General features: G+C 44.1%; 1 protein-coding gene across 2 annotated transcripts in view; it reads right to left on the bottom strand.

Moving 5' to 3' along the window:
- Window positions 1–9,651, bottom strand: part of SWAP70 (switching B cell complex subunit SWAP70) — a 41,800-nt gene extending 32,149 nt beyond the window's left edge. Inside the window, exons 1-3 of one of the 2 annotated variants that reach the window (XM_082317720.1) lie at window positions 8,354–8,430; window positions 6,118–6,177; window positions 1,294–1,434 (exon numbers count right to left, since the gene is read on the bottom strand). In XM_082317720.1, the coding sequence (XP_082173846.1) occupies window positions 1,294–1,434; window positions 6,118–6,120 (144 nt within the window). In that variant the 5' untranslated portion in view covers window positions 6,121–6,177; window positions 8,354–8,430. Of the gene's footprint in view, window positions 1–1,293; window positions 1,435–6,117; window positions 6,178–8,353; window positions 8,431–9,496 lie in introns of those variants that run through there. The other variant, XM_082317719.1, reaches the window with a different exon arrangement.
- Between the last annotated feature and the right edge of the window lie 2,855 nt (window positions 9,652–12,506).

The following is a 12,506-nucleotide window of genomic DNA, read 5'->3' as shown; positions in this document are numbered from 1 at the left end:
GATCACAAACTTCTTAGGGACAAACCAAGATTGTCCAACATCAAACAACCAAGACATTAAGCAGGTACCTTTATGTGTATTAACAGCCAACAGCTCCCACACATGAAACGGGACACTATTACTGGGTATGAGAGAAACACAGACTAGAGAGGCAGAGGAGCTGATAAGTCTTAGCTAGATATATGAACCTTCTTCTGCTTCCAAGCTGCCAGACTGCATTTTTTATAAAAAAAAAAAAAAAAAAAATATATATATATATAAAAAATATATCCCACATTTTCCACCAGTATTAAATACGGATTAAAGAAGCAGCGAAAATCAGCAAATCGGGCTAAGGAGTTTGCATAACCTGCAGTTGCTGCATTGGACTTCTCAGCAGCATGTCAGTTCGGGACTTCTTAACATTATAAAAGAAAGCAAACATCTATGTATCTGCAGCCACAACATCAAAGTTTGAGGGTTTCTGGGGTCAGCCCCCAAGTATATGAGAAATCAGTGGTATTGAAGCTGTGATATCAGTAGTGTTGAAGCTTGCTCTGTCACATGGGCTGGTTTCTACCGTCTAGACCAATCTCTCAACAGAAGTTGTCAGAAGAAAAGCAGGAAGATACTTTCAAAAATTTCAACGTAAATCTCAAACACACAGCTCCCAGAGCCCAGCTCTGACCCAGTGACTACCTGTCTTAGAACAAGATGGAGAGAAGACCAGGGAAACCCTGCTGGCTTTCCAGAGCTTCCCCCAAAACAAGGCACAACAGAAGACTGAAGAGTGCTCAGACACAAAAGGAAATAACTTGCAAGATGGAACTTAGCAACACTCCCTAATGTCACCCACTGTAACTATCTGAAAGAATCTATTTATTAAAATACCTTGTGAATAGACATTAAAGATATTTTTGCCCTTCCTGTTTGCAAATGAGTCTATGACAATATTCTGTTATAGCCGTAATATAAAGTGGGACAATCTATAGCTCCAAGATACTTCCAAATAAATTCAAGCTGAGGTGCTTTATTAATATGAACACAGTTCTGCATGAACACAGCTTAGACAATGACCAGGTGTAACAGGAAATAGAAACCAAGGAGAGAAAAAAGAAGTAGAGAACAGTACACCCTTCCATTTAATGCACAGGCTCTCCAGAGTACCTGCCCCATCACAACGCCACACAGGCACACTCACAACCAGAGTGTCTTCACACCAGCGTGCTTCCTGCAAGCAGAAATCTACTGTAACAACACTCTAATACAAAACCTGATAAAGGGAAAAACAGAACACAAGAATTCAAAGCTTACCTTTTCCAAGATGAATTTGTTTAGATAAGGCATGTAACCCTGATTGGAAACTGGTCCTTCATCATCGTCCCTAAAGTGCTCTTCCAAGGCCACCGGGTCATGGGGAACATTTAACACTGTGCACAAGTTGTGAGAAAGGACCTAAGGACAGAAGAGAAATCAATGACACCGCTGTTGGCCTTAATCATGCTGCACTCCCTCCAGAGCAGGCCTGTGATTCGCAAAACCATGCGCAGAAAGTGACACCTTTGTGTTAGCCCAAGTTCTGCCCTGCAGATTTTTGTCAAAAAACAAAACGTAACTAAAAAAGTGGACTCCAAGGATTTGATGGCTTCAGACAGTGGCACGTTTACAGAAACAACGTGATCACAGATACGTCCATTCCTACAGAAGTGCAAACAGAGCTACAGAAGCTACCCTCTGTACACATATGCATTTGAAAACCAGGAGAAGCGTGCAAAAACACCAAAGTAATATTTACAGAGTGAAATTAGATAGCTACAGAAAACAACCACAAACACCTAGCCTTTGAACTTATATTTACTGCCTAGTGAAAACAATTAACAAATAAAACAACTCAATATGTACCTTTACTTTACAAAGACATGGCCACTCAAATTAAAGCATTAACAACAGATTTCTCTCATCTGCTTCCTTTTGGATTGCTTCTCAACATTCACCCCATGTTTTAGTCAGCAAAGGAAAAGTAATGTTATAGAAAGGGGAAGGGTTTAGGCGTGCTTCTCAAATTTTTATTTTAAAAAGGTATTTGCATGAATTATGTGAAGAGCTTCACACCCACCAGCACTTGTGTCTGTTCTTGAGAAATTACCTTCAAGAAGAGGCTACATGCTTGATTAGTTTTAAGGAAGTACTGAATTATTGAAAACTAACTGGTAGCCAACGCATCTCAACTTTTTCAACTTAGGCCGAGTTTTGCATGCACAAACTAACGCCTTGGTACCAACAACAGGAAGGCAGAGCCTGGCTAGCACTCATTCCTGTGCCACCAGCACTTTCCTAAGAAAGGCAAAGCACCGTCCCTTTTGTCGTTCACACTGTCTTGAGTCAGGTCAGTCCTGTAACATGCTGCCCACTGGGTCTTAAACATGCCGTCGCTCGGAAGTCCTCTCCCCTTGGCATGATGCAGAGTTAAGCCTCTGAAGACCATGTACTGGCTACAGGAACTGGGTTAAGGATTTAACTTCACGTGCCCAGGAATGGTCTGCATTGAAAAAAACATACCTAAGAACCAAAGGCAAAAAATACAGGTACAACAAAATTAGGCAGAAGTCAAGCAGATTGCATCTTTTGAAAAGGCATGCTGCTTGTGGTATTTTTTTTTTTTTAATCAACAACTAGATGGGACAGACTGAAACTGAGTTTTGGTATATGTTTTACTTTTTCACTGTGCAGCATAAAATTAAAAAAAAAAACAGACCCAAATGATGCAAAGAGAAAGCAGTAAAAAAATGTAGAGAAAATTTATAAGCAGGTCTGTTTAGGTGAGTAGACATAAAGCAGTGGAGATGGGGTAGCTGCAAAACAAGAAGTGAAAGTCTGAAGTCGTCAAAGCCTAGGAAATCAAACCTTTGCCACACACTTAAAATGGCTGGGCTTCCCACCCCCCACCCCAAAAAACAAACCCATACATTTATTTTTCTTAAGTATGATAAGGAGACATGCAGAGTCTAAGCACTAGTTCGCATTAAAAAAACCTACAAAGATAGCCCAAGATGCACGTTCAGTTCAGAGGAGAATTCCTCTCTACGTACCTCCAAAGTTAGATTTTCTTTTAGAAAAGCACACATTTCCACAAGAAATACATATTTTCATTGTCGTATGCTAATGTTAAGCCACTGGAGCTAACCAGGTGCAAAAGTTTAAAAACAGAAAAACAATAGCATCAGCCATATTACAACAAAAGCTGTATTTCACAAGATACCAAAATAGTATTTAGAAGTTATCACATTTCACGCTACCCTCCATCAACAGTATATTTCCCTTCAATCTATCCTTATTTTTAACCACCACATCAAATCAAGTATTTGAGTCCATGTGATTTACATATGGGGGGAAAAAAACGTACTATCATGTGTGTTTCCCCTTCTATTTAAGGCTTCTGTTGTTATTTATGGAAGACTGAGGGATTCTTGAACTTCTGAGAAACAAAGATGATCTCAGTTTTCCAACCAGACTGTAGTTGCTAACACTATAACTAAGAAAAATACTCAGCTAATAAAAATATTCTAAAAGCGTGACTGATTTAAGCTTATTACCAAAATAACTTAAAAGTCTCAATAAAATACTTTCTCATCATGTCCTTTCTACATGTTTCTCTTCTCCCTTTTTCAGCCTTCTTGCTGTGCTTGGGCTGTCAGAAACCTAGGTGGTTTCCACACCAAGCAACCAATTTACCAGGAAAGAATTCCACTTTCAATCATTTTCTAAGATCTGCCTTATCTGTGATCTCTCCTGTGCCCAGTACTCTCTTTTCACAATTCAGGAAATTCCTCAGTGCCTGCCAAAGCCTGCCATTCTCTAACACGGCCAAGCGCCAGCTGAATTCTTCAGTTGCAGGGTAAGCCTGAAAAATTCTGTACTGAGGTCTGGTTTTGTTCTCTCAAATCACGTTATCTGGACCATGATATACTCTATTTTAATGATCAATTAAAAAAAAAAAAAATCTAGCTGAGTATTAGGTTAATTGTGGTACAAAAAATCGCCTTGCCTTGCAGAAGCTCCATCAACCATGAGGAAGTTTTGCACCAGGAAGGATTATTCCCCCCATGCCCACAGGGTTGCTAGGCAGCTTTTTCTTTCAGCACTTATTATGCTCTGGATGCCACATTTAACAATCTACCTTCATGCCAGAGCCAACTCCAACCCCAGGCCGGAGACTCATCTCTGTGCTGCGGCAGATGGGTACAGCGGTGGTCCCCAAAATGTAGTCCATGAGACAGTACAAGTGGTCTGCAAAGGGTTCCGAAAACCAGTGCACTCCGGGCGCAATTCTTCCATTTTTAATGAAAAGTTTCGTAAGAAAGATGCCTAGTCGTGCCCAGGGAATACTGAAGGTGTTCTGCTCCAAATATAAATAACCGGATGAAACAAGCAAGCTGACCACCAAAGGTGGTTACAGACTTTGGATTTACTTTATTTATGGCCAGTCTCATGCTGCTTTACCTGGAGTGCAGATCTCCAGCCCAGCTCTACTCCGCCACAGCTGCTCCCCTGTGAGCTCCCATTTTCTAAAACATTGATCTTCCAAAACTTTAAGCACGTGTTGAATTGTTACCATCTGAGTAGTTCCATTTAACCTTGTCCATAAAAGTGATGTGCGTTTCTAAAGGGAAAAGGAAGATCTGCTAGACTACGCACTGCTCAGCGACAAAAATTTGGCCCAGATGATAGTAGGAGCATTAACAGGGCAGACTAATCCTACAGCGGCTATTGTCAGTTTCTTCAGTACTTTTTTCTTTTTCTTTTCCATCTTTCAGGGGGGTCTTCTCCCTTCCCCGTCTCTTTTTAAGATTTTAAAATGTTGGCATCGCAGATCCTGACAGCTCCATTCAGTGGCTTCGAGTGAATTCATTCCAAGACATTCTTGGCTCATCTCTCCCTGACATCCATGCCAGCAGCTAGCCAGCCAAAATAAGGCTACTCACAAGTACTTTCCCTTTTCCTTTTCTGACCAGTGTGGAAACCAGCATCGTATATGCCCCCTGTCACAGGCACAAGGTCTTTTCAAACAGAGTACATCTTAAGCATACAGTTTCTGGCATCACAGCATCTCCAAGCTACAGCTTCCTTACCCACTCAGGTAGCAAATGCTCCATTCGGAGTCTCATTATTTAACATCGGGGTTAGTGCAGCAACCTCCTTCCCAGTCAGATGAGCGTATTCAAGCCCCGCCTTCACCAGCTCACATTCCTGACGCTAGTGCCTTTTGCCCACATCACCTCTCCGTTCCTTCATCTTCTCCCTCGGGCACTCACAGACTCCTTGTCACCATTTTTGACAACCTCACCCTTCCTCTTGTCTTCATTATCAGCATGCCCCCTCTGGCCCCCGATCACGTACTGGTGCCAGCCTGCATCTGTCCAGTTGCCAAGGGAATCACCTTTCTGCCCTGTGGCTCACGGCCCTTAGGAAGAGCTCCCAGTAAACATCCTCCATCTACTGAGCCTTTCTCTTACATCTTCCTTGAAAACAGTTGACAAAACCTCAAGGACAAAGGACAACAAGCTGCTGATCCACTGGCAACTGCTCCTCTCAAACACAGTATCATGGCCCCGCTGTTTCTTAATGTCCCCCTTTTGGTCTACAAGCTGCCTTGGTTTGCCAGCTCTTCTGGAAGAGGGGCATCCCTCCCCTCGCACCTTACAGACACAATTCCTCATGGCTGCCCTAATACACATGCTTCTGAGCCCCGTTAATAACGTCAGAGTACAACTCTCTCATAGTGAGTCATAATGACTAATTTCCTACCATCCTTCAATGTTGTACAAAATCAATTGTCTGGCTGGGGTCCTGCCCACTCGTCACAGGCTCTCGACCCTTCCAGTGCCTTGCCACATTGTTTGAGGTCTTCCTCTCCATTCGGACCATCCCTCTTGCCCCTGATTACACCATTCTTCCTCTTCCCACCGGCCACTGACTTCCCATTTAGTAAAAAGGCAAAACAAAGACAAGAGGTCTAATAATCCTGTAACATCCCAGATACGATTAAAGACCGGTTTAAATTTTCTAAGCCTGACTAGTAACTTTGGTCACCCACATGTTATGGGCCTGAATGAGGCCGTATTTTCACGAGGTGCTCACCATTCATGTCCTGCAGATATCATGCCAGGAATCCAAGACTTTGAAAATCCACCCCAGCGGCTGCACACAAAACAAAACGAGAACAGCCAAATAACTCCATTGCCTAAGCAGAGACAAGTCACAAAGCAATGTAAAGAAGAGCTTCCAGAGTGTAAAAACTAATTGCTATGTATTCTCTCCAAGATCCAATCATACACACATACTACAAGGAGTATTGATGGGTGCTAAGTGTAACTACATTTAAAACCACAGTGTTTCAAGATCCAGATGAAAAGCAAATTGAATGTTGGCATGTTACAGAAACTTTTAAAATAAGTCAATTTTAAAATTGCAGATTGCAAGAAAGATTAAATTGAATATAAATATAGGAAAGCAAGTATTTGTGTATAGCTTGTGCTCAAACCACAACAGCAACTGTAACTGCATACACAAAACTTAGACTTCAGCCTTGCTCTATCAGTGTTTGAAAGTGCTGAAACACACTGACAAAATCCATATTTGAAGGTGTAATTTAAGAACAGAATACACAAATGTTTCTGCTGATATAGAAAAAAGGGTAGGATCTGCAGCCAGTATAACAGAACTTCTGAAGATTACTGATTAGACAAAAAAAAAAAACCAACAAACAAACCAGTACATACTAGAAAAAGATAATATTCAAAATTACACAGAGGAACTATTTGACTGTCTCTTCTCTCAGCAGCTCAGACCATATATAAAAGATACCAATGGATAAAAAACATCTCATGAAATCCTTACTATTCCAAGGAAGTCCTAGTTTTTCCTCCAAGCATTTGCTGTTTCTCCAGACTACAAAACAGACCCAATTCACTCACCTCCATCCCTTTGCTCTAGATATATTAAGAACAATGTGATGTAAACCCTTCACAGTAGTGCCTCAGCTACATAACACACATTCATTTTCCTTGCAATATTTAAAGAAAAGTATTTATTTTTATGGAAGGCTCAAAGATCACTTCTAGGTAGAGAAACTAGAAATCACTGTCTTTAACAACCAACATATTATACTTAGAACCTTCTGTGCAACATGACGGCAATACCTTATACTGGCTTATACAACTCAAAGATCCGTTGTCAGTAAGTTTTCTTATTGAGGAAGGAAGAGTTCAGCAAGTTACAACACTGCATGCTGTTCTCAGAAAACAAATAGTGTTTTACCAGTTTTTTTTGTAACAGGAGTTTCACTAAACTATTAAACGTATTTTTCTAATGCCACAGATTGCTACTAACCTGTTTATCTCCAAGCCTCATCTCTCCATTTTATAGGGGTGCTATAACTTCCTCATGATAATGTGGATCAGAAATACTTTATTGTGAAATACCTTAGTACAACATAGCCCTAAATCAATCAGACAGGAACTTCTGCTTTGCTGTCCTGCCTACCCCTTTCTGCTGCATCGATGTGGGGCTACTGCCATAACGTACACCTTTTCTCCCCATTAGGACTATCAGTTTGACACCACATTCATCATTTGCCACAAAAAACCTACAGAAGAACACTCTCTACCCCTTTTTGTGTTTCCTGAAAAGTAACTCTTGGTGGCCACAGGAGAAGCCAGCAGCCTCATTTCAAACTTGTTTCTGTATTCCTAGATCCACTACTTGACACTTCCCTCAGGAGCCTTTATATCACAGACAGAACTGCACAGACCCGCAAAGACACACTTTTTTTCATCCCTTCTCTCTCACAGATAGACAGAATGAAACATCAAATCTGTTTAGGAAGATGTGTGATAGGTAACAAGGGGACAAGTTTAATTTCCCCTCTCCTTTTTATTTTTTTTACCTTTTTTGAACACAAGCATTTGTAAACACAGGGCTCTAATAAGACAGAAGAGCATGACAAGACAAGGAACTGCACTTCAGTTTGGAAATACAACTGCTGCCCTACTCTACCTACATCAGTCAATGATCTTAGAGAAGTGATGACACCTCCATCAGAGCAATCCGTACAAGCCCACCAGCATCCTGGGTGCTTCTTCAGCCATTTAATTCACCCCAGCACCTGTGCGATCACAACAGCTTCTTCACCGACCGGCATGCTGACACGTGCTGCAGACACACCTCCCGGGTGACCGCACTGAGCACGCAAATCACGGCAGTGCGCACAAGGCGTGGTAGGGTGACAGAAAAAAGGATTCCTTTAAAAAGCAGGACAATAAAAAAACAGCTCTCTGCAACCTACTTCAGTTAGTCCTGCAACACAAATACTCACTTTCAGGACGCCACCTGTGAAAGACCTGGGACCTGCACACGTTTTCAGCTTCAGCTCGCAGTCAGGTCTGGCCTCTTGCCTGACCCCTGCCCCACAGTCACTTCTGGACGAGTCAGGCTGTATCTCACAGCCTGATCACCCCGAGCGAAGAAAAGGAGAAGAGGAACAGGCTGCTTGCAGCACGTTGCACGTTGTGGACGTATTACATAATGCTGAAAACAAAGTCCATTAGCTACTGACCGCGCCTGGAAATACCGCCCGCAGCACGGCCACTCTCCCTCGTGGAGTTAATCCCACAAAGGGCGCAAACTTCAGCTAATTGTCACGGCTGACACAACTCCAGCACTCAGTACAAGGACCCACAGTCTCAAATGTCAACAGGTGTTGTGTTCTTATTGAAAATATTTATTTAGCCAGATTCCTGCTATTATTTCCAGGCCAAGACGGTCCCATAAAGCAGGGCCAAGATGGGATCGGATTCAGCAAGCTGCCTGAGAGCTCTTTTAAGAGCACAAACATTACTTCAGCGTATAAGCTAAGGAAATAATGGCACAGTTGGAGCCTCTTGACTAATTCTCCTGTTTATACCCAAATAAGAGAGCACTGTGGAACCTCGCTCTCTCCTTGGCAAGCTATGAATTTCACTTGGACGCAGCCAACCCCTATAGATGGGACCTTGCGGCTACCCCACAAAAGATTTTGGCCAGAAAGGGTACCAAGGACATGCGGTTGAAAGCGGACGAGAAGCACAACAAGGGTTTGTGCATTGACATCTCAGGGAGGACGAAGCGCTTGCCTGGGCAGAATGAAAATAAGCCTCCTCAAGTGCGAGGAAGGGCCCGCGCAAGCCTCCCGTGGGACGCAGGCGTGCAGGAGCCACCGCGACTGGCAATGCCGTGCGACGAACGACAGCCTCAACGGAGAAAACGCAATTCAGGGCTCCCAAGTGAGCTTCGAAAACAGGCGGCCGCGTCCCCTCGTCTGGCCCCGAGCGTGACCACCTCAGGCAGGCCCCAGGCCGAGCACCCCCGTGTCCGCCGCGGAGGCCCAGGCCCGTGTCACGGCCCCTCACACCCACATCGGGCCCCGGCCCCACACCGCGTCCCCCGGGCTCGCCACCCCCGGCCGGGCCGCCCCACTTGCCTTCAGCTGGGACTTGGAGACCTTCCCGCTGCGGTCGAGGTCGAGGGCGGTGAAGGCGTGCCAGATGGACTTCAGCAGCTCCTCCTTGAGGCCCACCATGGCCGGCCCGCCGGCTGCTGCTGCCGCCCCGCTCCCGCCGCCGCTCTGCCTTCGCCTCCCCCGGCCCCGCCGCCGCCGCGCCCGCCCCGCGCCGCCCCGGGGGCGGGTGCCTGGCCCTGCCCGGCTCCGCAGGCGCCGCCCCGGGAGCCCAGCGCGTCGCGTCTCAGAGGCGAGGGCCGAGAGCAGCGGGGCCGGGCCGGGGCGGCCTCCGGCGCTGAGGGGAGCGGGAACCTGGCGAGGGGCGCCGGAGCTCCCCGCGGGCAGGGGCGGCCCCCGCCAGGTACCTGCCTCGGCAGCGCCGGCTCCGCGGCCCCTGCGAGAGAGCAGCCCCGCTGCGGGGGGCTCCCTGCCCCGCCTGCAGCTGCTCTGGCAGCGGACACCGCCTGGTTTTCACAGTAGGAAACGCTCAGGCAGAGAAAAGCAACTTTCCTCGCGGGCTGCTTCAGCCCCAGAATTTCAAAAAGCAGCTTGCAGCGAAGGCTGCATACAGCTGGAGCGAGGGAAGGTCAATCAAAAATAACGAACACCAGAGCAGGAGTGGTACAAAATACCATCGCAAGGAAGCAGTTGCGGTGGGAGGGGTTTGGGGGGGTTTTTTTGGTTGGTTTCTTTCTTTGGGGGGGTTGTTTTTTTGTTGTTGTTATTATGTCCTCTTAAATGCTGTGGGTTCAGACTAAGCAATGGTGAGAGCAATGGTGAGGACTGCAGCCGTCTCCCCACTCCTTGCGCTTTCTAGCGGATCCCTCCGCGGTATTTCTCTGCTAACCACGTGGTTAGCTGCACCTAGGCCAGGAGTGGCAAGAAGGTAACACTGCAATATATATTGCTTTGAATACTGTATTGAGATAACTCGCAGTACACAGCTCATGATCAAGTTAAAGTTTCATTTTCATGGATTCTAAGCAGAACCATTAAGATCCCAAATTCAAGACAGAATTTTTTTTTTTCCTTGTTAACTTTTGTCCAACTTTAGTCTTCATTCAGTTGCATCATCAAAACAAAAATAGCACTCTGCAAGTGCAATAGTTCTGGCAGGTACAGCAAGATGACTGTTCTGCACCAGGTAGTGCTAGTTCATTATGATCCGGGTAAGAAAGGCACTCAGACTCTAAAGTACCACTTAAAATGCCGTTTACTGGAGCTAACGCTATAATGGAGAACACACTATTGATAATCTTACATTCCCTCAGGTGCTGGGAACCCTGAGCTGTACAGCATCCACCACATCTCTGATCAAGGTGCAGCATGTCACGCAGATCCTGCCCATGGAAAAGTTACACCATTTTGATCATTCAAGCTATTACAGGATTTTCTTACAAGGAAACAACTCTATACATCGTTTCTACTGCCAAACAGAAAGGATGGTCACACGAAAACCTTTTGCTGCATTTTCAGGTAACGGGCAGGCCACGCAGGGGGTATAATCGCAGGTGCCAAGTGGGAGCTGCCCACAGGCTCTTCTGGTACAATCGACCCGGTAAATTTATCCCATGGCCACAGGAGACACATGGCCCCACGTGGGCCTGGAGGCCAGGCTGGATGGGCAGTGCAGTGCAGCACAAGCTGAGTAGGCACAGGCCTAACTTACATAGATCACTAATCCTCAATGTACAATGGTCTTCTGGTCAGGATCACTACAGATGAGGAGATAGAAAGTCCACTGTAGGAAGTACTTTTAATTCTCATATGTTATAATTCATAAAATGAGTTTTCTATACATGGGAAATTGGAGACTAGAATCATCCACAGATTTCCAGTGATTTTTTTTCTTTAGTGTCTTCTCTAGCTTACAGCAAGCAACAAAAATACTCTAGCAATGCAGAGATGTCATAGTCTCCCAGCAGCACAGTGAATAGTCAAACACAACCTGCTTTATTCACCAGGTATATCCCAGCAGCCTTTTCCCCCCTCATTTTTCTTAAACCTTTTTCTCCATAGTTTATTCAGGACTTTGGAATCCACAAACAATTATTTATGCTCTTTCCTCAAGATGGATGGTGTGAACTATACAACATCAACGATTAATTGGATTAAATTTTCTAATGAACCTGATTTGCTAACATTATAGCTGCTAATATTACCAGAAACATCTATCATCTTGAAATACATTAGCATTTCACCACAGCTATTACACTTAAGGAGGCAGGTGGCAACTTTTGTATATGCAGATAACCTAATGAACTTATTTGGTAGCTGAGCAACCACAAGGTCACCAGTAAATACAGAACATCCCTATTAAAGCGCATTAAAATACAGTTAGGTTCTGAGAAACAGCACTGAGGAAAAGCAATTAATATAGTTTACACATGAATCTCCTCATGGCAGGGACTTAATTTCTGTTTTGAACAGAGTTCAGTGATTTTTGGCAGCTCATTCTTCTAGAAACAATAGAGTGGAAAAATGAAATTAAAACAAAATGCCCCACAAAGTAATTGTAAAAAAAAACCTGTGTGCTTCTCTTCATTCTTTTTGCTGGCTTCTGTTATTCCCGATTTAAATGACATGCTAAAATCCTTTGCCAGAACAGGACTTGTTTTCCACCAATATAAATAGTTCCATTCCGGTCAATAGGTTGACAGTCCATGCTTAAATGTTTCATTAAAGTTAGTAGTTTATATAAGCCTCAGCTGCTCCAGCTTTGGTAGGTTAATCAAAAGGATACTTACAAGTTATGCATAAAACTAGTACATTATTTTATATAGACATACTCATATTTAAAATAGTTTTTATAGGATTGAACTAATTGAGGAAAAACAGTTAAACCGAAGTTCATATGCAGACATAAGCTTGCTGTTGAACAAAACCTTTGTTTTTTATACTTACCCAAAATAGCTTTAACAAAGTTACAGGACTAACTGCATCCACACCCAAAGCGTGAGTTATTTTAAGCAACTCTTCTGTTTTAATGTGC

Source organism: Platalea leucorodia (assembly GCF_965183815.1).
Source record: "Platalea leucorodia genome assembly, chromosome: 7".
NCBI classification, from domain to species: Eukaryota; Metazoa; Chordata; class Aves; order Pelecaniformes; family Threskiornithidae; genus Platalea; species Platalea leucorodia.
The sequence above is the reverse complement of the archived record's forward strand: the minus strand, read 5'-3'. Positions and strand labels throughout refer to the sequence as shown.